This window comes from Trypanosoma brucei, chromosome 7, assembly GCF_000002445.2.
Source record: "Trypanosoma brucei brucei TREU927 chromosome 7, complete sequence".
NCBI classification, from domain to species: Eukaryota; Euglenozoa; class Kinetoplastea; order Trypanosomatida; family Trypanosomatidae; genus Trypanosoma; species Trypanosoma brucei.
The window spans coordinates 687,656-712,194 of record NC_007280.1 but is presented as its reverse complement, the minus strand read 5'-3'; the positions used below and the strand labels follow the sequence as shown (position 1 = coordinate 712,194).

Sequence of the window (24,539 nt, the reverse complement as noted above, 5' to 3'; positions counted from 1 at the left end):
TCGTTGGCCACTTTAAGACCGTTTCTCGAGTATCCCGATTCATTTACCAGAGATCGCTACCCCCTTTCCCTTCGATTTTCAGTCGGAAGGAGGGGGAGGGACAGGTTCAACGTTAGCAGTTACTGGGTACCCGCGCGCATACATTCGGGGACCTGCTGATGCAGACGCTTTCCCGATTGCAAGTGCGTTCCACGCCCCCTTGCTGCGTTAGTACAGCCTTCCCCTTGTGTGACCTCTTCTGCTCGCATCCTCGCTGGTAGTTGAGTGGCGCGGCTGTGGTTGGCACCTGGCCGGAACGGCTAGTTAACTGCGGTTTCCCCTGAGGGTGTGTGGTCCGTGATCCGTTGGGCGAGTCGTGCCTCTCCGGGGATGGGTGCCTATTTGGCCTTGTGGCGCGGGTGGCGTGTTTCGCGTGTGTTCGCACTGGTTCTTGCCGTTTTCCGCGCATCGACAGTCGTTTGTTGTGAGGTTTGGTGGCCTCGAATCGCTGTCAGCGCCCCTTGTTTTCGTCAAAATATTTGTCTACATTTCCTGCATATATGTGCAGACGTTCATGCTCACATGCGCATGTGACCGCATCTGTATATCAAGTTTGAGATTCGTTTTTCATTTTGAATATTCACAACTCTGTCTCCGCTGAAGGGAAAGTGGATGATTGAGGCTCCCGTGCTCGTCCTTGTCCAGTCCCCCGGATCGGGCCGGGAATGTAAGGTCGTGGGATTTTGGTGGTGCGGGAGAGCCTCCTGATAAGTGGTAAAAGATGCGTTGTGCTCAACAAGATCTCTCTCTTTTTCTTTCCCTTTTTGCTGTTGTTACTGTCGATTTAGCGTATCCGTTACTTGGGTCTAAGAAATGGTGTCAGCCACAGGCAGATCATCTTGTGATTGCTTCCCGCCATCGCCATTTTCTTCTCTGTGTATGTGTGGTGGAGAGCAACGAGGTTTACGCTTAGGGTACCACCTTTTGTTGTTATTATTATTATTGCTCATGAAGATAACAATTTATTCTTTCTGTTCCTTGTTTACTTGTTTTAGGTGAATGATAGAAGAAGTTGAATCTGTGTACAAGAGGGCGATTGAAACGATTGAGGGAAGCACAGCACCCCCAGACCCTGATGCTCCAAACAGTTTCAAATGGCGTCTGAGACCCAGCGAGGAGGCTGCCATAGCTTGCAACCGATACTTGAACCCCCCAGAGCCATGGGGAATAAAATTGTGCTGCTCCTCAACATTTTGGGGGCCCGAAAAATGCGTTAATATTGGCCGAATGTTGATACTGAACCACACCGTTACTTCCCTAGATTTGTCTATGTGTGATATGCAAGAGGAAGGGGCCGTTAGATTCTTTTCGTGTATCAAACGTAACAGGTGTTTGAAACACTTGAATGTCAATGGGAACTACATTGGTGATAGGGGAGCGGTTGCTGCCTCTAAATGTATTGGGAATTTGGAGTCTCTGCATGCTTCTTGTAACGGTATACATGATGCTGGTGCGGTGGCGCTCGCTTCTTCGCTTCCAAGCTCATCAAAGATTAAAACATTAAACTTACGTGGAAACCGACTGACGTTCCTTGGTGCTTACAAACTAGTTTCTGCACTTGAACATGTTGTGGACTTGCTCTCACCTGAGCTTCGCGATGCTGTTTCTGCAGGAACTACGCTGTACACTGGTTCTGAAAAGGGTTTAGAGTCTTCCTTGAAGGAGTTTACTTCGGCAAAGTCGGAGAGCAGCGAAAAGGAGCGCCAAAGTTCTTTTGGCCACATCATGGAAGGTTTACAAGAAAGTGAGAGCGATGTGAAAGAGTTCAATACCAGTTTACACACTCTCTGGCTTCGGCAAAACGATGATATCCCCGAGGAACTTTTTAGAGTTCTTGACAAAATACTTGAGAAAAGGGTGCCTCAACCGCCAAAAGGTGTGATGAAAAAAGGGAGAAATTCCAGGAAAAAGAACGCTTCGTAGCTTTCCATCTGATGTGGCATATAAAACTTATTTCCACCGTCCCGTACATCGCTTGATTACGGGAATTTCGTGGTAGGAAATATTGTCTTGCAGGAATGCGAAGGTGTTTTGCCTGTGTGTATTTAGCTCATTGTAACTATCATAGAAGTGAATTATTTTTGATATTTTCCGCGATAGATTCATTGACATTTTGCTATTTGCTTGTATTCGTCACCTATTTTTATTTTTTTTCTGTTAAAAGTTATGTTTCACAAGAAATATGTCGTGAAAGGGCAAGTTTCTGTAAGTAAGAAAGAGTCCAAATGTTTATGGGATAATATCTATGGCATTGTCGGGGAAGATAACTTAAGTTGTCTTGATTCTTTTTGGAGGAGGAATGACTCCGTCGTCCGCACCCTCTGGGAGTTTTCAGGTGGCGGTTCCGCAGTACTCTACTCGATTAACAAGGTACCGTTGGTGATATCGGTAAATCGTTTGTCTGAGGATGCGGATAGCGTTTGTTTGGAAAATCAATTTACTATCGTACCTACACTGTTCATGCTGTCGTTGATGAGGTGTTATTACAAAAAAGAAGACACCGACTTTGGTTCCCTCTTTGGTGCGCGGGTTTTCTGTCACGGACCAACGTCCAGATTTATACTTTCTGGGGCGCATTTGATGTTACCAGGAATTATTGAAAGGAGAACCCAGACCGATACACCTGTCCGCAAAGGTGATCTTGTATTTATTTATTCTCTTGGCAACCTCTTTCCATACGCTGTTGGATTGGCAACGGATGGTCTGGCAGGCTCTAATCAACGAGGAAAGGGTGTGTACGTTATTCACTCATACAAGGATGGCTTGTGGAATTTGTGCTTCGATGCATTTCATGAGTATTGCTCTTCTTCAATATCTGTTGTTCCTTCAACATTTCGTGATTCTGAGGTGGTTGAAATCGTATCTTCTCAAATGCACCCTGTCTGTGAGAGAACTAGAGGGGAAACCAGTCTCAACGGAGAGGCCGACTTGACAGATGACGCAGCGGGCGCTTCCTGTGAGGATGAGCGTGTAATGAAAGCTGCTTTGAGTTTACTGGAGGATGAGGATAATGTACTAGATTTTGCACTTTGTGAGGCGATAAGGGAGCTCAACGTGTCAGCGCTTCCCCTGCCCGTTGGCGAGTTTGTGCCCCTGTTGCTCTCGAACTATCCAAGATTTCCGAATGTGCAAATGCGTTTCGACTTTAAAGGGACAAAATACAGGAAAGCACTGTCTTATTTAACAGTGAGAGATGAAACCTTGATAATTTCCGAAGAGAAGAAGGGAGAACATTTTATCGTTTCCGTAAATAAAAAGAGTGATCTCTATCGAACCCACAGACGAAGTTATGCTGATTTTTTGAAACTTTTTCATATACCGTTGAAGGAGGAGGAACGTCTAGTGCTGGAACAACAAGCGCTTAGAGGTGGCGTAAAGAAGGGGCTTCAGCGTCGTATCAAATCGGTAGAAGCTCTTTATTCTCCGAGGGGAAGAAGTTTGTTGAACATACAACTTTTCTTGTGCACTGGGATCCTTCTTGAACAAGGTGGTGTTGTTTCCGGAACAGTCAATGGATCGTCGGATAAATTTGATAATCATAAAGGTAGCGGTGATGATGATGAATATCTAGATGACTTGTACTCGAAGAAACAGTTATGCGATATGCTGAGAAGTTACATTTCATCTAAAAATATTTTAAACATCTCGGGGGATCGATCAGGGATTCCTTGTGTGTTGCTAGATGAGTTTCTTGGACCTTTGGTTAGGGGCTCTGTCAAAGAAATTCCGATTACTGAGCTGGAAGAGCTAATTTTGCAGAAACTCTTCGTGCCTGTTCATAAAATAACTCTTGAGACGAGTGCGGTTATCACTGGCGGATCGTCGTCAGCCCCTACAGTTACTCAGCTTACTAAGAGAGGTACACTACCCAAGGTCTTAATATACACCGAAAAACGCTCTGGAAACAAGATAGTAACTGCAGTTAAACACCTTGACGATTTTGGTTTTGATCTTTTTTCTCTTTCAAATAAGTGGAAACATCAGTTTTCTACTTCTTGTAGTATTTTTGACCCGTCCAAAGGAATGCAAAATTTGAAACCAGGGACAAAAATAGCCTTGGAGGTTCACCTTGGAGGCAACTGGCTGGTAAAACTAAAAAAGCTTCTGGAAGTTGAGTTAGGTTTCCCCCATCATTTAATAGCTGAACGCTGTGCATGAGGTAACCGATTGAGCCAGCTTTTTTGTTTTAGCATACAAGGACGACGTAACTCGAAGAAAAATTGGTGGTGAAAATGCCGTTGAATTTTGTGCGGGTAGCAGAGGGCTGTGAATTCATTGTCAATTTGCTTTGTTACACTGCAGCGCTTTGTGTTTTTTGGTCCACCTCATTTTGTTTCACTTTCCCCATATCTCCTCACTTTTCCTTAAGCAAGGTGCCATGAAAGCTCTGTTTGCCTCCGCAGTGGGTGCTTTTGCATCAAGTTGGTATAACTTTAGTTCAGTGAACTGTGCAGCTTCGAAAAGTCCGTTTTCACATGTGGATTTCCGTCAATATACACTGATGAACTTTTATGATGAGTCACACGATACGAGAGTATTTCGTTTCGCGTTACCGGAGGCCGACATGTCTTTGAACCTTGAGGTATTGTCATTCGTGGAACTGCGGCACGTCGGTAAAGATGGTAGTGTTCTTGTGCGTCCTTTTGCGCCCATCAACAGTAGTAATCAGCGTGGTTACTTTGAAATATTAGTGAAAAATTACCAGAATTCGAAAGTGGGAAATTATCTTTTTTCCCTTAAGAAAGGGGACGCTGCGGAGTTCAAGGGACCGTTCGTGCGAGTACCAATAAAATCCAATCGATATAAAAAGATTGGCATATTAGCGAGTGATACTGGTATCGCCCCCGTTTATCAGGTCGCCAGGAATGTATTACGGGCACCGAATAACAAAACAGAAATTTCACTGATTTATGAAAATACTCGCAAAGAGGACGTTCTTTTGGGAAATGAACTGAATGAGCTAATGCAGACATACCCACTTTTTTCGCCATACTTTGTTTTATCCAAGGCGCCTTCGGACTGGATGGGTGGGGTCGGACACATTACCAAGGAAATGGTCAAAGCGCTGATGCCAGCGCCAAACCGTGTCGGGGATTCTATCATACTTGTCTCTGGGCCGCCTCCATTCTTGGATTCAATATCGGGGAATAAAGAGAATGGTACCAGCCCGGCCGAGCAGGGTGACCTCAAAGGTGTATTAAGTGAACTTGGTTACATACAGAAAATGGTGTTTAAAATTTAGTTTTGTCTTTCATACTGCAGTAGGTAGTCAGGATCTTCCAAATTATATATGGCATTCTTCTCACAGATCTACCACTTACCACCATGCCGGTGACTTTAAGGGGGTACTTCAACTAGTACTTCATGTGAAAAGAAAAAAAAGAAAGAAATATAGTGGGCTGGGTTGGTAATCCACCCGTTGTTTTTTCTGACTTATCGTGGCAGGAGAAAGGAGTGAGCGATTTGTGGGTACGTCACTAAAAATAGTTGGTGAAGGATCAACGACGGTTACAGGGAAAGGTGTGTTGTCGCTGTAATATACACTTAGGAATACCGGAAGTTTCTTTTAGATTCTCATAGTGTGGGTTGAAACCTATATATTTTTATATTGCGGAAAATCGCAGTCAACTTTTTTTCTCCTCACAACTCTCATCAGCACTTTTTTGTTGCTTGTAATCGGTAAAGCAAAGGGTTCAAGATGAAGGTATTTGCAGCTGCTGCTGTTACTGGGATGGTTGCCTCTGGATATTTTAAAGTTGATCGAGCGGTTGAGGCCAAGGCTGCAGCAAAAAGTCCCTTTTCCCAGTCAGTATATCACTCGTATAAGCTGGTTTGTGTACAGGATGAATCACATGACACGAAGATTTTCACTTTCGCCCTTCCTGAAAAGGATATGGAGCTTAATTTCGAAGCGCCATCATGTATAACTCTGCGGTATGTGGACGACAAGGGGAAGGAAGTTGTGCGGCCATACACCCCTTTGAACCTGGAATCCGACAAGGGAAGTTTTGAGTTACTGGTGAAGTCATATCCCAACTCGAGGATGGGATCGCACCTTCACAACATGAAGGTCGGTGACTCGATTGAAGTTCAGGGCCCATGGAAGACAATGGATATTAAGTCTGGTCAGTATGAGCACATTGGTATGCTGGCTGGGGGTACTGGTGTTACTCCAATGTATCAAATTGCCCGTAACTTCCTCGGAAGGCCCTCTAATACGACAAAGTTCTCATTGGTTTGTTCCAACCACTCGAAGGCGGAAATGTTGTTGGCGGATCGCTTCGGTCAGTTGGCCAACGATAACCCTGGTAAGCTGTTTGTGTTTCATTCGCTGACGTCACCACCTTGGTATTGGAGAGGTTACAGGGGTCATATAACGAAAAAAGTTATCGAAGAGACGATGCCCAGTCCTAACTGCGTTGACAAGGCGATATTGCTTGTTAGTGGTCCACCAGGTTTTATGAAAACAATCAGCGGAGAGAAGCAAGGGCGTTCACAAGGTCCTCTTAGTGGGTATCTGAAGGAATTGGGCTACCCAGAGGCTATGGTTTACAAGTTTTGAGATGTGACAGAAATTGAGCTTGACATTTCTACGAGTGCTGCCGAAAACTTCGACAAGCTTGAGTGCACGGAGGAAGACATACCTTTACCAAATCAATAATTGTTTTGTATGACATACTTAATGTTGTATGAAATGCCGCCTTTTGATCCGCGTTAGTGGCTTGTTTTAAGGTTGGCTGTGGGCGCGCGAGTGGTTTTTCATCATAACTTTTTCTTTGTTATCGTTACCAAATGTATTTCTCTTTTGTCTTGTGCACCCCTTATTTATTTTTCCCGTATTGATGGAATAAAACATTCGCGTATATCGGTGCTTTTTCCCTTTAAATTTACCTTGGGGATGTTTTATTATGAAGTGCAATGGACGACTATATTTGAAAATGGGTGAGACTCGTCCACTGATACTTTACTACGTTTCATTATATCATCTATTTTTTTTTTTTGAAGGCGTTAGATCGTCCACACGAAGGTGACACCGCGCTGGGGGGGGGGGAGGGGGCTAACTCTCCAGTCGGTGGCTGATGCGCTTCTTTGTTTTCTACAAGGTCCTTTGGGTGTCCGGACGACATGTACTTTATGCCTCGTTTGACAGGAAGGATTAACACATTCGGCAACTCGGTGAGTCCCAGGAGCTTTGATCGTTTCTGACGCCCCAGTGATAACGATTACAAGTTGCCAGCATGTGGGCTGTTGGTAGGACTGTTATACTCCACATACTTGTACAAGGTGTGGCGCTCGGTCGGCGTCTACTCTCTCCACCTGTGGGATTATAGTTAACCCCTTTACTCCGCATCGGTGCCGCCGACGGAGTGGGTGAGGCAGCACGACGTTTGATATCGTTCATTGTAGTGGATTCGTTCTTTAAAGTGCCCCCGCGATGTTATATAAATTTATTCCTCGGTGATCTGGTAAGCATGCCATCAACTGAGTTCCTGCTTATGTAATGTGTGTGTTGCAAGCAGCGCCTACGTAAGGTTGCCACGATCTCATAGTGGTTGCTGTCCCTCTTGCCTCGTGAGGCTTGTGGGTGATGTATTCTCACGGGACCGTTTATGAAAATTCGTTCGCTATTTCACATTTCCCCCTATGGACGGTATGTACGTGTTTGTGCGTGGAAATGAGAACGGGGGGGGCAGTACGCCAAAGTATTTGTCCAAGTTGTATAGTATCGGGTCTTCGCTTTTTCCCCTCTTTGCTGTTTTCTTGTAGTTAACCTACACGACACTGAGAGTGTCGTTGATTAGGTCCCAACAGGTTGGTTTGTGGGGAGAGAGTTTGAGTTGCTAGTTCCATCCTATATATTGCCGTCTCACAGCGTAAAGTTACGTTTCCCTGCGACCCCGTTTTCTCACTTGCTATTTTTTAACTTGTTACGAAAAGAAAACGAGGAAGGAACAGAATAGATTGGTCATACAGAAGGGGTGGTGATATCGCGATTCCAGACGATATGCACCGAAGGACATTCTTTCTTTTCCTGTTTAGCAAACCATTAACTCAGGGTTACGTGGCACAACTTCCGCAGCCAGCCCCCACAGCTCAGCGTACGGCGTGGCGCAGGTGCTTCGAGACCAACAAGGAAGTGCAGGATATGTATACTCCTAATGCAGAACGCTATGACGAGTGGTACAGGGAGACGTACGGTCTTGAAGATATTAGCGATGGCTGTGCAGCTTCCGGTGCATCCTCGAACAGACTATTAAACGATGACAAGAACCTAAGTGAGACTGCGGATGTCGAGGACCTCCGTGCTGCTGAGGAGGAGGTGGAGTGGTGCTCACGACAGTTTAATCACAATACGCTGGTACGGTGATGTCCATATTTATGTGTTTGCTTTTTGGCTTGTGTTTGCAGATGGCAAATTTTCTGGAAGTGACAGTGCTATGGTGAAGGGAGCTGTTATGGTTACTACTGATTAATTTTCACACGTTGCGTGATATATGGTACACTCAAAAGCACTACCGCCTTTTTTGCGTGTGTGCGGAAGTGCAACTGACTGCTTAAGGTGTCCGATCCCCCTTACACGATTTGTGCATTTTCTTGTAATTGTTGTTTTTCGTAACCTCTTCTTGCACCTCCGTGGGAATTCTGCCTGCGGTTCGGTGTGGATTGTGACCGCTCCTTCCTTCTCGTCACCGGCAGGCGTTGTGCGCGACTTCCCTGTCGTTCGCAATATTTTTCTGTGTGGAAGGGTAACTTGGTGCAGAGTGTGGGGCCACTGGTATCCGCTAACGTGCGCATTCTACGTTTGCATTGCCGCTTTTTTTTTTTTTTTGAAGTGTATATGCTGGTTCCGTCATCCCGCTTGGAGGACGTTAAACCGATCGTAGGTTTTGTTCTCACCGTTTTGCCAATTTTGAAAGGCTCACCTTCAACTTCTAGCGTTTTGTGAGTGGTGTTTTGTAACTGCACGTCGAACACCCCATCCGTTCTTCTGCCTCTTCCCCGCCTTATTTCTTTTGCCATGTCGACGGAAAGCTTTTCTGTTGTTACACCCCTTTCCCTCCATTTCCTCCTCTTTTAACTTCCCACTGGGTATAAACCGCTGCAGAGACCTACGATTACCACGCGCTTATAGTCGTCGAAGCCAGGCTAAAGTTTGAGGGAGAAGAAAGGAAAGAAAGATATTATACACGTTTATATACCTATTGAAGCGGCCAAAACAAGAAGACAAGAACCTGTGAGTGTTAAAGCATTCAGTGGTTTGCCAGCCAGTACTTTTGAATTTTCACGGATATGTTCCTTCCCGAACAATCGAACATTCCCGGTAGCGTCACGTATGTCTCGCGCGCAGCTGGCATACCATCCAGTAGCACAACCCAACAATATCAGGGCGGAGAGTGTATGGGGGTGCCCTCTGAGCTGGATGCCATTGACGGTGGGTGTGCGTGGCGCACTGCTTCCAAAGGGGTTTGCGCAAGTCAATTGCCTCGAGGTGGGAGTGTTGCAGTGAGTGTGTCTGCACCCTTCATCCATCTTACGGATTGGGGTGACGCAACGGTGTCGACGAGGGAGATATCAGATAACGCAGCTGAAGTGCCCGCCGCCAGGAGTATTGGAAACAGGGAGGGAGTGGATGGAAGTCTAACTTCCTCTGTCTTTCCAAGTGGTGACGTGAACAGTACGATTGACCTCCCCATTTCTTTGGTGAACTCGGCGTTACCGAACCAGGAGAAGAATAATATGGAGTTTCAAGATGACTGTCTTGCCCATGTTTTTTCGCGGCCTGAATCACCTTTTAAAGATTTTTCTGCAGAGAGCGAAGATCCCTTTACCATTATGCAAACGCGGTCGGTTACGTGTAACCCGAACATCTGGGAGGTGGAGGGGAAAGATGTGCAGAGTTCCTTGATCCACGACGCCGTTAAGGTTGGAATGTCTCAGATTACGCCGAGCTTGTTTTCGCCAATTACAGAAGCGATGGAATCCGCCATCGACAAGGTGAAAGTTGCGCCTGATGGATTGAATGACTGTAGAACAGTAGGCCCCCAACAGCCCACCGAAGAGCAGAGAATTCCAGTGGTTGATCCGCAGCGGTCCAAGCTACACGTGCCGCTCAGCTCCATCATTCCTACAAAAGCACTTGGCGGCCGCGTTTCCTTCCCGAGTCTGTGCCTTCTCTTCCAATCTGGTCGTTGCCTCCGTGGAGCGAGCTGCTATCAAATGCACATAGACCCCCAGGTGGTGCAGCGACTCCGTCAAATAAACGAAAGCCTTCCCTACTGTTGTGCCTTTCATGGCGAGTGTAACGCCAACAAATGGGACGCTGAAGCGAATGCCCATCGTACCATCTTAATAAAGGGCGCGGCGGTACCTCTGAGTCGAGTGGCATATACCAACGGGTTGGAACGCTTTGTGTTGAAGAACAATGCGTCCCGCTCACTGAACACATGCGCTGTCTGCCGCTTACACGGTAAACCGGGAGGTTGCCGGTACGGAGCGGACTGTTGGTATGTGCACATCTGTCGAGACGTGTTGAAGGAGCTGGTCGCTACTATAAAGCTAGACTTGGAGGACCCTGGCAGTGAGGATCAGTGTAAGGTTCCGACAAAGACTGAAAGCACAGGAAACAGAGTTGTTTCGGGTGACCTCTTGGGGGCACTGTCACAGCAGCAGAATAGGAGAAAGCAGCAGAACTATCCGACTGTGGCGTTTCACCCTTCAAAGTCACCCACGATGAGCCACTTGCATAAGGGAAGGAGTATAGTAAGTAGCGAAAGGGATGGAACTCATTCTGGGAAGTTGTCTTCACACGGTTCTGCCTCCACCAATACCTTCTCGGCGCGTGCGTCGCCAACGGTTGGACAGATCACTTCAGACGGTACCACCTGCCGGAATGTGTTGGTTCAGCAGAGGCCACCTGTTTATGAAGATGGCCCTCTCGGCGAAACCAGACACGGCCTCGCAACAACAATGAGGCTGCACGGTGTGGCTTTCCCCGTCACCGACCCAAGCGAGGAGAAAAGCGTGCCATCACCGTCACAGTTCAGCTTAAACGATCGACAGAGCGTAACCCCAATCAGTGGTAGGGAAGTGAGCACCCCGTCTGTGCCGTGCTGTGCAATGTATTTTCCACAGAAGCAGTCATCAGTAGCCCCTTGCCCACAACCAATGCAAAATGGACATACCGTTTGGCCGTCGACAGTTCTGGTGCCTTCCACAACTGTGATGTATCCTATGATTTCTGCAACGGGACTACCGGTTGCTAGCGCGCAGCAGCAGATGGGAACGGATGGGCAAACGTACGGCCCCTTCTGTTTCGTCTCAGGTCGGGAAGACGGCTTTCGCAACTTGTGCTTGCCAATGTACGGCTCTGGCAAGGGGAATATGCCTTCACAAGTTCCCCTACACGTACCCTTTTGAGGTAAGAAAAGAAAAAAAGTAACAAGACAATGGCGATTGGAATAGGGATGGTTGCGTCGCAGGGCTGTCGGTACTTTCTTTTTCTCTTCTCGTTTTCCTTTTCCTTTGTATTTCTTTTGCTTGTGAACGCGACTGACCCTGTGGGGGGGGGGGGGCGGCCGTGAATGGAATATAGCTAATTGAGTTGTCCTTTCGTTGAGCTTTAGCCCTTAATGGTTTCCGCATATATATAACGGTTGAGGCTCCATTGCCCGTTCTGAATAATGAAGTTTCCCCCTCTCTGCTGGCTTGTTTTTGCTCATCAGAAGCTGCACCACATAAAATGCAGCGATGCTTGCGTGGGAATTGTGCTGGATTAGTGAGGGAGAAGGGAATGAGAAATGAGCGGCGAAATGAAGGGTTTTGGTGGCTGTAAATGGCAACGGAAGGCTCAAAGGCGCACTCCGTCGCTTGAACAAAGGTTAAATTTTTAGAAGCTGAAAGAAAAAATCGGAAACAAAAGAAGGCAAAAGGAAAGTACGACAAAAAAAAAAGAGGAAAATGAGAAACATAGGCTATTTAAACCGAAGTAAAAGCTATTGAGCGATCGAACTTTTAAAAATTTGGAGGAAGGGACACCCAGAAGCAGCTTACTCTCTTTTTTTCTCTCTTCGCTGCCACGGGTGCAGTTTACAAATTTTGGTCACCCCCTTTAAGCAATGATTTACTTGACTACATACTTGTATATTTTTTGTTTGGTTTTATTTTCCATTTAAGCATTCTTCCTCCATAAATATTGATTATTTGTTTATTTTTTGAATTTATTTTTGGCCGCCTCCATCCTCCCTTTCATTTCCTCATTCCTCCCACTTCGAAAATGATATGATGAGGACTCCTATCATCGGTATGTTTCATAACAGCCGTCCAGGCCATGGGGGTGGGAGGAGGCTGAGGGGAATGGAAGTGGGATGATGGAGAGACTCGAGGTGAATTATCGGTGGTGAAGGAGGGGGTTTTACACACACATGCACACACACACACAAATAATAATAAAAATAATAACCGCTATCCAAACAGATGCTAGAAAAATTTACCACGTGGTTGTTTGTGAGGCCTGCCCAGTGGGATTGATATATATTTTGCAAGCAAAGAAAGTGATATATATGCATGTGTGTGTGTGTGCATGGGGGAAAGGTGAAACAGAGAGCGTATGGATATTATTTTATTTAATCTTCCCGTTCTCCTCTCTGTCACGTTCCCCCTATTTATTTTGTTTTCAAACTCTTTTATTTTACTTCTTTTCCTCGACTTGTTTGTTACCATTTATTTTTCCTTCTCCTTCTCCTCTTTTTCCATCTCCATTCCCAACCTTTTATTAATTTCCAAGCCCCTTCTACAAATATCAAATATAAATATATATTATTTATTATTATTATTATGAGCCCGCCCATTTGACACCCTCAGCCACTCAGCGTTTTGTTATTTTTTATTTTACCCTTCCGTGGGCGTAACGGGAGGAGCGGGAGGAGAATTAAAGAAAAGGGATCGGGCCGCGGATCGCGCAGCTTTTTCGTGATAATGATTTTTCTTTCCCCCTTTATTTTTCTTTGGTTGATAGTTTTCTCTTTGTTTTTTTGTTTGGTTCTGCGTTTGTTCCACCTTTTCTTGTTTTATTCTTCCTTCCCACCACGTTAGTATCTCGCTTCCTCGACAGATGTCCATGTAGAATAAAACCGTGATGCGAACGTAAGGAAAGACAAACGATTTCTACACACCTTATTATATATACATATATTTCAAAAAGAAAATTAACACAATATAAATATTTGTATCTTTGACTGTTCTTTGCCGCACCACCTTTTCGCCATTTGAGCGGAACAAAAAGATAACGATAATAAAATAACCGCAACGATAACACCAGTGGAAAGGTCGAGGGGCCTGCGGAGTGAACGGGAGCGTACGGGTGGAAGAAAAAAGAAGAAGAAAGAGATTTAAGGAAGATGAAGTCAGATCGAATATGCATACATAAATTTATGAAAGAACGCAATAACTACTTCATTTCATTATTTATTTTTTCTTTCTCGTCATCGAATTCGTGGTTAACTTATGCTGTCTGAACACTTAGATGTAAGATAATTAACTCTCGAAAGGACCACTTTCCACTTTTTTTCTTCATATTTTACCTTTTATTATTATTATTATTAAGAACAATGAAATGATGATAATAACAAGGAGATAAAGAGTCAACGTGATGTCTTCTCAAATGGTGGATGCAATCTGTGCATTTATTTTCCTTTCCTTTTATTTCTACTTTAAAATTTTCTTTTTTTTTTTCCACGCCGTTGAAAGCCATGAGTGTGAGCACGGGAGAAATGGCCGGTGTGATGAAATCGGTGGTGTGTTATTGTTAGCACAATTATGATTATAATTATTTTCTTGTCTATTAACCCTCTTTTCATTTAACGTTTTTATTTATTTTGACCGCGAGTCATTCGTACGTTTGTTTGTCATCAAATTTCCATCAAATTCCCCTTACCCCCTACGGGTGTTGGTGTCAAGTGACCGAATATATTCGTGTCTCTCCAATCTCATTACCCGTTTCTCATTCCATTCCATTCTTTGTTTTGTTTGCTATTCTTTAATTTTTCTCTTTTGCTTTTCTTATTTTTTATTTTTTTCCCGGTCATTGACCGAATAAGTCACCTCCTTTCCATCCTTTCCCTCCTTTCCCCTGTTCTTGTTCTTGTTCCTTTTTTTTTTTGTGTTTCTTCCTGTTTTCTTTCATTTTTCCATTTGTATTTCTTTTTCTTTTTTTTTGTTTTTTTAAAACCCTCCTTTTCCCCGCTGGTTCCATGCTACTGTGCGTAACTGCTTTGGTCTGTTGTGAATGTTGTTTTGCTTTGTTTTTCCTTCCCTCCTCCATAATATTCCATATCATGGACGAATACGGCCTTAGGCGCATAATGCAGGATTATGTTTATGTTTGTGTTTCTGTCTTACTCCTTTTTTTTTAAAAATGATTTTAACTTTAATTATCGGGGTCGCTCTCTCCCTTTTTCTTTTTTCGTGTTTTCTTTTTTTTTTTGTTTTTTTTTTGTGTGTGGGATGCATTTTGTGGCAGGGTGGTGTGTGTGTGTGTGTGTGTGTGTGGACGGGGGGATAAGACAAGAAAGAAAAGGATATAAAATATTAATTTCAATGGCAACAGCGGCATCCGGCGAAGCGAGCGATTTGGTGACGAGTACAGACAGGGAGAAGAGTGAAAGTAATAAATTATATTGTGTCGAATTAAATCCACATACAGGTGCAAACTAATATATATATATATGTATTGTGTATAGGTGGGTGTATGCAATGAAGAGAGCAAATAGTTTTTTTTTGAAAAAAAAAAGTAAAGCAAATGGCAAAAACAAAACAAAAAAAAGAAGAAAGAAGAAGAGTGTGTGGACAAAATATATACTAAGGCAACTGCGTATGTTCGTATATGTGCGTGAGTATGTGGGAGACGGGCAGGCATTTGTTGGCCAAATTCGTTTTAAATCAGTAATTCATCTGGTATGACTGAACTCAAATAAGAAAATTTATTTATTTATTTACATTTTGCAGAGGTGAAACGAAATAAGTGGAGCAACTTTGGTTTCATGATGGTGAGTGAAGCAGAACAGCCAAACAAAGTACAGAACAGAACAGAGCGTAACAGAAGAAAAAAAAAAGGAAACGAAAGGGAAAGCGAAAAAGGAGGAGAAAAGGAAACAACATCAGTGGAAGAAACGGATGATAATGCGGATTGGAAAAATATGGCTCCAACGCTGAAGATCAAACATGCAAGCACGTATGTGAATTAAAAATAAGTATAAATGAATATATTTAAAATATGTACATACGTACATATGTACATTTTAACCATTATTATTATTATTATTTCAAATAGTAAACAACGGTGTAACAATGAATAGCGAACATAATATAAGACAAAAAAAAAAGAGGAGAGGAACATGTGTGTGCGTGTGAGGGTGCGGGCCTGCAGCGTGAGTAAAAGTGGTGGAGAGAAACATACAGGATAGGTGAAATGGAAAGTTCACAATGAAATAATGAGGAGGAGTAGGGAGCATAAGATGGAAATGCGTGACTTTTATATGCGGAAAGTACGCAACAGTGGATTGTGCTGTAAAAAGAGGGATGAATATTGCGGAGGGATGGAGGAGGGAGGAAAAAAATAATAAAATATGCGTCCTTACTTTTTGAACACTTTCTTTTTTGTTTTGCTCCACTCTCGCCCGTTCTATTCAATTCCATTTTCTTTTCGTTGCCTTTCATTCATACCATTTCTTCAACTCATCGTCGCGTTTTATTTTATTTTATTTTTTACATTTGAGAATGTAGGACAGTGTGGAACGTGCCATTTGTATCACACTCTGAGCGCACATTTCTTTCAGAAATTACTGTATGCGTTTGTGAAGTTTTTGCGTCCTCGGCTCCCCTTAATTCTTTTTTGTTTTTATTTAATGATTGAAGGAAAAAACCAGTAGAGTGATTTGAAGGTAATGAAGTGAAGATAAACTCACAAGGATGGAAAAAAATATGGAAAAGTCCCACACATTATTTTTTCCTTTACAAAAAAAAAAAGAAATGAAAAAAAAACACCAGAAGTAACGACGTGAGAGAAAATCATCCGTATGGTTGAAACAGAAAGGAAGACAAGGGGACCACCAATCACTTGTGTTTTCTCGCACTATTTTTTCGGAAAATCCGACACTATTTTCTCCTTTTTATATATTATATGTTTTTTGTTTTTGGGCTTTGAAAGGTGCGGACTACGGCATTTTTACAGATGTGGTGTAGTCCGAAGGGAGAGGCAAAAAATTTAAAAAAATTACCATTTCCCCTTAGCATTCACTTGATATTTTTTTATTTATTATATTTTATTGTTTTATATTATCTTTAAGTCTTCAACACAATCAGCGAGCATTAAATAAATCGTTAAGGAGGATGAGGAAGAGGGGAGTGAAGAGTGAGGGAAAGAGAGTAATAATAAACAGAAAAGGCACCGCAGCCACAATCAAAAAAATTTAAAAAATGTACCAATAAAAGCAGCTTGCCCAAATAGAAGGTGAAAGGAGACGACCAAATAAAAACACAGATAAAAAAAATAATAACACGAGTTGGGACGAAGCGAGAAACAGAATCACTGCGGAAAAGGGAAAAAACAAAGGGACTGTATGTGAGACCACTGAAGCAAATGTCCCTTGATGATTTTTTTGAAAATAACTTTTCGATATATACATATATGTGTATGTGTTTGCATACGCGTGCTTTTATTTTCCCTTCCCCTTATTTTTGTGGTTAACTTGTAATATCGAGATCAATAACATCGTGTGTGGAAGTGTACGCATGCGACGGAATTATATGTACTGCGCGAAGAGAAGCGGTAGAATGGTGAAGAATATATTGAATGCATGAAGCCAGCATATTTGGTATATTAAACTTTTTGTGGCCATTGCGTATTGCCGTTCTTCATCTAATCAACTTCTCTCTTCTTTTGTTTCATATATGCGCAAACACATGCATGCCAATTCTGCACTTATCGCCCTCCGCTCGCGTTGTTTGTTCGTCTTTTTTTTTTTTTTGCCCCTTTGGCTCCTGGCTTTTTTTTCCCGCCGGGCTGTAAAAAACAAATCCGATTCCCCATTATTTATTTTTACTTGTTTATTTGAAGTCTGTGCATGTCATCTAGCGACTCAGCTAATGGATCCTTCAAGGAGAGCAAAACAAAGGACAGATATATATATATATATATTTATTTATTTATATATTTATATAAAGAGGGGAAAGGGGCTTGAAACAACGACAAAACGACAATGCGAAAATAGGTGTGTAATCGAGAGCACTGCGAGCAGCGGTGTAGTTCCACTTGTTCGAGTCGTCGTCACAAATTACTTTGCACTTGGTTGCCTCGAGATTATTTCAAATACTTTCCATCTCCCCTGCCCTCAACTAATGGAACAACTAACGGAAGTTCACAAGTCATCATAACAAAGGTAAGAACAAAGACAGAGTTAGTTACGTTGTCTGGCTACTTATTCGTATAAAAAATAGTCCGGAAGACAAGGTTTGCGCACGTATAGTTGGAGCTCATAATTTGAAGGAAGCAAAGCGCACTCAGCAAGGCAATATATATATATATATATCAGTGAGTGGGAGAGACCGCGCGAGGAGTACTAAAGCCATCGAAAAAAGAACATAGAGGAGTTTCAACTGAACGCCAGGAAGAGAGGTCATTACAGTACCGGGACACCATTATGAGCCATCCACAATCTCATCGCTACTTTTCGGTAAACGCACCAGCTGGTGGTGAAAGGCACCTTGCTCTCGACGAAAAGGGCGTTTTGTGCTTGACGGTTGTGGATCCCGCCACCCGCAAATTACTGATCCCACTCAGTTGCGTGTACCCCACCCAGGCGCAACAACGCACGACAATCCCGAGCCTTTGCCAGTTGTTTTTAAATGGACGCTGCCGGCAGGGTACACAGTGCCATCAGGTGCATGCTGCGCTGGACGTTGTGGCTGCGCTTCGAAGTCAAGTGGACTATCTACCCATATGCTGTGCGCTGCATGGGGACCGTGATTACGTCAATGCCCTGGATAACCGATCATGGATGTCGCGCGTTGTGGTTCACGTCCCGGATGCGACCTACGGAGGCGGCTACATTCCACTCGCCCGTTTCAGTTACACCACTCCCATTTCCAGGATATTGAGGGAAGTCAACGCTCGCCTCGAGAGTGGCGTCAGTGTTGCGGCAGTTGATGGTGGGGGACATCCAAAGCGGATGGTCTTAAACGCATGTGACTTTAAAATATGTGGCCTTCACACGCTGGACCGCTGCCGATACGCGGAGGAGTGCATCTTCCTTCATATCTGCAAAGAAATTGTTGTCGATGTCAATAATGGCAGCGGTGATTACTCGCTCACGTCACAGGCGCGTGATGGGGGAGAACCCGGCCCACGAGGAGCAAAGAAGGGTTCTGTATTCGTTTCGGTCTCCCGTCAACAACGTGTACGTGGAAGGCCCCTTTCATACCCCACGGTTGAATACCAGACGCCATTCCCCCTTCGATCGTACGAGGGCTCAATGAGTTATAACGCCGTGTCGGATATTAACAGCGACTGCTCTTGGGTTTCTGGGCGGTACCCCACCGGTGCCTACATGGAAAGTCGCATGGATGCTGCACCATTGCCGTCCCTCGCCCCCCGATTTGTCCAAGGGCACCCCGGAGTTCCGCGTTGCTATTCTTCCACAACAACCTCAACAACAACAACAGCAGCAGCAAGGGAGGATGCAGCAATGTATGGGGCCGGAGGCTGCTGGGATCGCTGGAGCTCACCTGAGTCTGGGTGCGCACCATGCGCATTCGTTGGGTCGTGCAGCGACTGCCATTACGCCGACAACAACAATTATTCCGGTTGCAACGGTTACGCGTACGGCAGCCGGAACGGTTACGGTAGTGACGGACCTAATTGTTATTTCTGTCCCGGAGATGAGTGCTCCTCCACTCACCTTTGCCCCAATGGGACTTCGTCATCAGTTCCACAGCCGGTCGAGTCGGTGTCTTCAGCGTCTGTCTCTGCACGCGCCTGGCAACACAATCCATACGGTGTGACTCCAACGGGAGGAATCAGCGATTGAGCATTGTGAAGAAGTTCCCTTCCATACCACCACTTTCGTTATTATTTGGTTATAACTTTTGTAGTGCATCTTTCTCCGTTTTATTTTATTTTGTTATTATAATTTTTCCATGTTTCTCTTATAGCTCTTGTATATTTCCTTCTCATTTTTTTTTGTGGGAACACGTTGTTTCTATTTTTTTTTTGTTATTTTTGTTGTCACTCGGCTATATGCGTTCGTTACTCCCTTCTTGCGGCAAATAACTTATGTTAGCATCGCTGTCATCTTTTTTTTTGTTAATACAACTGTTGTATTTGTACATATGCTGACATTACTGGATGATGGTAAGGGGTGAGGAGGGGAGGGGAGGGGTGTTGAAGGAGCGTAAATCTCCCTTTTTATGTTTGGATTATATTATTGTTATTATGCAATAATATATATATATATGTATTTTTTTAATTTTTGGGTAAAGGATACTGTCGTAGAGAATAATACGAAATAAGAAAAAAAGAAATGTTTCATTTTTGTGAAGCGGGTGTGAACTCACCTTTTGTGCTTCCTACTCTGCCTCTTCTATCGCTTCATTTGTGCTTTCTCTCATTTCGGGTCCTGTGGGGTTGTACTTGGTAGATGTCTTCGTTGATATCGGAGTGAACCGAAGAAAAGAAGAGAGGAGAGAAGCAGCGAAACATATGAATGAGATGCAAAGAGAAGTGAAGGAAAGAAGAAAGTATTTAAGCGTTTCACTGTACATAAAAGGGTATGGAAGAGAAATATATAAGAAAAGGAGAAACTTACTGACGTGTGAAAGGGCATGTGTCATTTGTTTCTATGTGTAAGAAAGGAATGTGTAGGTAACTTAACATTTGATAGGAATGAGTGAGGGAGAAACAGGTGGGAAGAAACAGCAGTATAATGGTTATTATTATTATTATTATTAGAGTTGTGTGATGCTTAACTGTGCTGCATTTCTATTTATTTTATTTTGCTCTTCCCCATTGTGTTGTATCCTGTCGTTTATCTGTTTCCCCTTCAGGTGAGGCATCTTAATATAAGAACGAAACTACTGCAAAAGTGAAGAAGAAGAATTGGCTGACAAGCATACGCGTGTCTTTGCCTTTTAATCTTCTCGTTCGGTATCTGTGGACTTGAGGGCGCGGTTTTATTTGTTTAATTTATTATTGTTTGCACCTGCTCATCTTTTTCTCCCCATCTGTGTGCTTCTGAATTGATCGAATTGTACCCCGTATGGCGAGCTGGGAAGGGGCGGGACAAAAAATAAAGAGAGGTGAAAAACATATTTTTTGTATAACGTCAAACAGTGCCACCAGGCACTGAAGGAAAGGGAGAGGGGTGAGGTAGCGCATGGTTTCTCCTCCTTGTTTTTCTTTTACCCTTTTGATAATTAAATATAAAAAATAAATGATATCAAGAGATATTAAAGAAAATAAATATCTATTGGAGTCGGGGAAAAAATGGGAAGTAACAGGATCACGGTGTGTGTTCCTGTTTTTTTTTTCCGGACGAACTGAATTTCTTTTTTTTCTTCTTTATTTCCTATGTGTGGGCGCGTGTTTTTACGCGTGTTTGTTTGAAGCTGTTGAGTAAATAAAGGAATGATTGGCTAACTGACTGACTGACTGACTGAGTGAATGAGTGAGATGGATATAAGTTTGTCGGCTGTGACAATAAAGTGGTGAGATGCCTTTACATGTGTGCATATGTGATGTTATCCCGTTCCTTGTTTAATACGGTAGAGAGGCGTTTCTTTTTCTTTTTTTTTTTGTTGAAAACCATTCCCTTTCCCTGTAATATTAATGTACCATTTGTGGGGGATTTCGATTTCCATATAAATATTATCAGTTATTATGTTTTAACTGATTTTTTAAAATTTCCTCATTAGGTACAACTTCAGCTTTTTTCTTCTTCTTTACCTTTGTAGTTTTTTTTGTATGTGCGGTTAGGGGAGTCGTCGGTGCGTTGTGTTTGTTTCATTCATGTTTTTTTTTCTAAACCTCGGTTATTCATTCACTCAGTCATTACGACGACTTCCTCCATTACACCTTCTTCCTTTTTCATCTTTTTCTTAAGTTTTATTTTGTACCTATCGTGTTGTTGCTGTTTTAAATTTTTTTTAACTAGTGAATGGGCATTTGTTTCGACAATGCACCGGTTATTTTTTTATTTTTTAATATATATATATATATGAATGTATGTATATATTTACCAGGTCTCTTTTATTGCGCTTGCCTTTCTCTTTTCTTTTCCTCTCTCTCAAATTCATTCTTCCATTTCCCTTTCTTCCTGCCCAACTTCGTTGCTGCCTTCATTTCAATATAATTATTGTTATTATTTTTATTACAGCAGCAGTCGGAGGTATTAATGATCTATCATTATAGTTACTATAGTTATAATTGTTATATATATATATATATATATATCTTTTTTGTTTCCCTCAACCCAGCCGAAGTGTTTTCGTCATTTTTTTTTTGGACAATCCACACACATGAACACGCGTTCATTTTTTTTTTCTGCACTCTTTTCCCCACCTGTTCGTAATTCCGTTTTATCTCTACTCGGGGACCGTTTTTCGTTTTCATATTGCTTCTGATAGCACTTTTGGGCCAATTTCATTCGCACATTCTTGCATTTGCATACGTGTCGATTGAAAAAGAAATGAGGAAAGGAGGTAAAACCCGACTCTCTTTAACCGGTTGTTTCTTTATTTTTATCTTTTTTATTTTTATTTATTTGTTTGTGCTGCCCTTTTTGTTTTTTTCTTCCCATTCCCATTCCCGTTTTCATTTTCATTTTCATTTCCTTTCTCTATCTTAGTTCCCGTCCCCCGTCTACCGCCTTTTGGTTCTTTTACATCTTACTTTGACTTGGTTGTAGCATCGGGTTGCTTTGAAGGAAATTTAAGGCATTATGTATCTGCGTAAGCGAAATAGAGATTAAGAAAGGAAGAAATGTTAGGGAACCAAAAGGAAAGGAAAGGAATGGAAGTGTGAGGGAAAGTCCTTTTCTTTTTTTCTTACGCTCTTGCGCGGTAACGGAAGTAATGATGACTTACTGACTACGAGAGAATAATCACCAAGTGGTTGCGCGGTGCCCGTGGGGTAACAGAAAGGTGAGTAATAGAATTCTGAGGAGGTTACGATGGTAAAAGGTAAGTAAACACACACAAACGCCACCACAAATACTTATAGGTGCGCGTTTCCCCTTTTTTTTTCGAAAAAAAATAAGTATATATATATTACTGTGTGCAGCTTCATTCAGATGCATGTGTGTGTTCGGATCTTTGTGCACAGTTTTCCTGAAACATTTCGCGTGGGTGGCTGTTGCTGGTGAAGTGGTGATAGACTAGGTACTATGACCTCCTTATATTATTATTATTAAACTATGTGTATTTCTTTATACATATATTTATGTATTTGTGGCGTTTCAAATGTTTTACTCTTTGCCTTTTTATCATTGTTATTTGTGCCGCCTTGTCCCCACTTTCTCTTCATTATCTGTTTCCCTCTTCTTCTTCTTTCCTCATCATCCGTGAAATGAGCTGTGCGATGGGTTGTGTAGGTGTTGGGTGCTGGATTCCTAACCCGCTGGAGCTCTATTTGTCTTGGTTACCCCCTTTCCCCCCTTTTAACTGCCACACTTCTTGCTCCCATTTCACTTCTTCTCTCGTCCTCTTGTTATTATCACTATTATTGTCGTTATCTCCATCTCGTTGTGATTAATCACAGCTTCCGCCGCGTACGCGCTTGAATTTACAAAAGTAAAGAGCCCAACAGCAGAGAACAACCAAAATAATCAAGCTAAAGAAAAAGAATACATAAGTTCGTCGGATAGCATAGGGTTGAACCACCGACTGTAGGTTGTCCTGAGAAAGACCGAAACAGCAATAAGCACCAACCAGCACCAAAAAGGTGCAAAGAGCAACGAATAAGACTGTGAAGGTGACCTTAGATACAACCGAAGGTACAATTATGCAGCTCGTAGCCTCGCCACTCGAAACCAGGAGGGATATCATGTGTTTTGAAAAAGGTGTTGAGTGCATGGTCGTTGTGGATCCCGCCACGCGCAAATTACGGATCCCACTCAGTTGCGTGTACCCCACCCGGGCGCACCAACGCACGACAATCCCGAGCCTTTGCTTGCTGTTCCTGGATGGGCGCTGCCGGCAGGGTACACAGTGCCATCAGGTGCATGCTGCGCTGAATGTTGTGGCTGCGCTTCGAAGTCAAGTGGACTATCTACCCATATGCTGTGCGCTGCATGGGGACCGTGATTACGTCAATGCCCTGGATAACCGATCATGGATGTCGCGCGTTGTGGTTCACGTCCCGGATGCGACCTACGGAGGCGGCTACATTCCACTCGCCCGTTTCAGTTACACCACTCCCATTTCGCGGTTGCTGGACGCTCTTTTTCATTCCACACCCCAAGCGGAGGGACAAGATGGGGCTCAGTGGGAAAGTCGTGCATTCGGCACTCCCCCATCGTGCCTTGTGCTGGAGGCTGGTGATATTACGCTCTGCCGCCTACACGTGCAGGATCGCTGCCGCTACGCGGAGGAGTGCAATTACCTCCACATCTGCAAGGAAGTGGCGAGGTGTGATCGGGGCCTCACACTGGGTCAGCGCCCGCGTTCATGGAAGAAACCTCCTTCCTCCTCACCTTCCGGCGGTTGTTTTGTCGTGACTGCCTCCGGTACCTCTATGCCACCTCCACCTGCAGCAGCGGCTGCCTGCGATGCACCGACTCCCGTCTCGGGTGGCTGGACGTGTCCCGGAAGCCCAACAGGTTCGCTGTTTGGGGCCAATCGCAGCGTGACACTTGGAGATGCCTCCGTTACTACTCAACCCGCAGTTGTGAGATGCTGCGATCCCAGCTCCTGCACCGAAGCTCATTCCGTTGTGGACTGTGGACAGGCGCATATCCCTTTTTCGCTTTCACGGCAGGTAAGTGACATTCACATGCGCCAGGTCTCGAGTACGTTCTTTCCTTCGGACAACTTATCGCTCGACGTCGATCCCAGCACATCTGGTGATTGCTTGGCTGAGCAGGGTTGCGGCATGACACCAAACATTGTGGTGGTGACTCGAAACGGTAAAGGTGGTCGGGAGCGCTGGCATTACAACCCTTATGGAACCAATGGTACCGATCGTGGTATTGAAAAAGGGGAAGGGAGGGGCAGGAATTAATTTGTATTTGTATGTGTATGTGTACGCGCACACGCAAGCAGTAGGGAGCTTGTATTATGATTTAGCGTGCGGAGCTACATCGCAGAGGAAAACAAGGGAAAATGTGAAGATAATTACTGGAACTGTGCGATAAACAGTAGCGTAACAGAGTTTAACTAACGCGGAGAAGGGTGAAATAACCCTTTTTTTTAAAAAAAAGAAAGGGAGCGAAGAAGAAAGGAGGAAAAGAGAA

The 24,539-nt window shown here is 43.6% G+C and overlaps 8 protein-coding genes across 8 annotated transcripts, besides 30 other annotated features; all 8 read left to right on the top strand.

Annotated features, from left to right (window-relative positions):
• Window positions 1–22,513: part of a sequence feature (sequence corresponds to BAC RPCI93-13M20) that runs on past the window's edge.
• Tb927.7.2730 (hypothetical protein, conserved) lies at window positions 1,039–1,962 on the top strand (the record flags this gene model as incomplete). Its single annotated transcript, XM_840803.1, has 1 exon — window positions 1,039–1,962. The coding sequence occupies one exon, from the start codon at window positions 1,039–1,041 to the stop codon at window positions 1,960–1,962; it is 924 nt and encodes a 307-aa protein (XP_845896.1).
• Window positions 2,206–4,197, top strand: Tb927.7.2720 (hypothetical protein, conserved; the record flags this gene model as incomplete). Its single annotated transcript, XM_840802.1, has 1 exon — window positions 2,206–4,197. One exon carries the CDS (start codon window positions 2,206–2,208, stop codon window positions 4,195–4,197), a length of 1,992 nt encoding a protein of 663 aa, XP_845895.1.
• Window positions 4,418–5,281, top strand: Tb927.7.2710 (NADH-cytochrome b5 reductase, putative; the record flags this gene model as incomplete). Its single annotated transcript, XM_840801.1, has 1 exon — window positions 4,418–5,281. The coding sequence occupies one exon, from the start codon at window positions 4,418–4,420 to the stop codon at window positions 5,279–5,281; it is 864 nt and encodes a 287-aa protein (XP_845894.1).
• On the top strand, window positions 5,738–6,601 carry Tb927.7.2700 (NADH-cytochrome b5 reductase, putative; the record flags this gene model as incomplete). Its single annotated transcript, XM_840800.1, has 1 exon — window positions 5,738–6,601. One exon carries the CDS (start codon window positions 5,738–5,740, stop codon window positions 6,599–6,601), a length of 864 nt encoding a protein of 287 aa, XP_845893.1.
• On the top strand, window positions 8,045–8,407 carry Tb927.7.2690 (hypothetical protein, conserved; the record flags this gene model as incomplete). The annotated part of the gene is made up of 1 exon (XM_840799.1): window positions 8,045–8,407. One exon carries the CDS (start codon window positions 8,045–8,047, stop codon window positions 8,405–8,407), a length of 363 nt encoding a protein of 120 aa, XP_845892.1.
• Tb927.7.2680 (hypothetical protein, conserved) lies at window positions 9,331–11,457 on the top strand (the record flags this gene model as incomplete). The annotated part of the gene is made up of 1 exon (XM_840798.1): window positions 9,331–11,457. One exon carries the CDS (start codon window positions 9,331–9,333, stop codon window positions 11,455–11,457), a length of 2,127 nt encoding a protein of 708 aa, XP_845891.1.
• Window positions 11,936–12,005: a sequence feature (CT-rich).
• Window positions 12,454–12,478: a microsatellite.
• Window positions 12,841–12,875: a sequence feature (AT_rich).
• Window positions 13,621–13,641: a sequence feature (AT_rich).
• Window positions 14,035–14,114: a sequence feature (A-rich).
• Window positions 14,187–14,261: a sequence feature (A-rich).
• Window positions 14,490–14,532: a microsatellite.
• Window positions 14,562–14,586: a microsatellite.
• Window positions 14,818–14,875: a sequence feature (T-rich).
• Window positions 15,092–15,153: a microsatellite.
• Window positions 15,136–15,189: a sequence feature (CT-rich).
• Window positions 15,276–15,312: a sequence feature (AT_rich).
• Window positions 15,783–15,804: a sequence feature (AT_rich).
• Window positions 16,337–16,375: a sequence feature (AT_rich).
• Window positions 17,216–17,256: a microsatellite.
• On the top strand, window positions 17,736–19,121 carry Tb927.7.2670 (hypothetical protein, conserved; the record flags this gene model as incomplete). Its single annotated transcript, XM_840797.1, has 1 exon — window positions 17,736–19,121. The coding sequence occupies one exon, from the start codon at window positions 17,736–17,738 to the stop codon at window positions 19,119–19,121; it is 1,386 nt and encodes a 461-aa protein (XP_845890.1).
• Window positions 18,732–18,765: a microsatellite.
• Window positions 19,200–19,228: a sequence feature (AT_rich).
• Window positions 19,530–19,564: a sequence feature (AT_rich).
• Window positions 19,760–19,831: a sequence feature (CT-rich).
• Window positions 20,020–20,040: a microsatellite.
• Window positions 20,502–20,524: a sequence feature (AT_rich).
• Window positions 20,718–20,760: a microsatellite.
• Window positions 21,292–21,323: a microsatellite.
• Window positions 21,434–21,461: a sequence feature (AT_rich).
• Window positions 21,519–21,541: a microsatellite.
• Window positions 21,820–21,919: a sequence feature (A-rich).
• Window positions 22,057–22,118: a sequence feature (CT-rich).
• Window positions 22,514–24,539: part of a sequence feature (sequence corresponds to BAC RPCI93-22O10) that runs on past the window's edge.
• On the top strand, window positions 23,090–24,307 carry Tb927.7.2660 (hypothetical protein, conserved; the record flags this gene model as incomplete). The annotated part of the gene is made up of 1 exon (XM_840796.1): window positions 23,090–24,307. One exon carries the CDS (start codon window positions 23,090–23,092, stop codon window positions 24,305–24,307), a length of 1,218 nt encoding a protein of 405 aa, XP_845889.1.
• Window positions 24,498–24,539: part of a sequence feature (CT-rich) that runs on past the window's edge.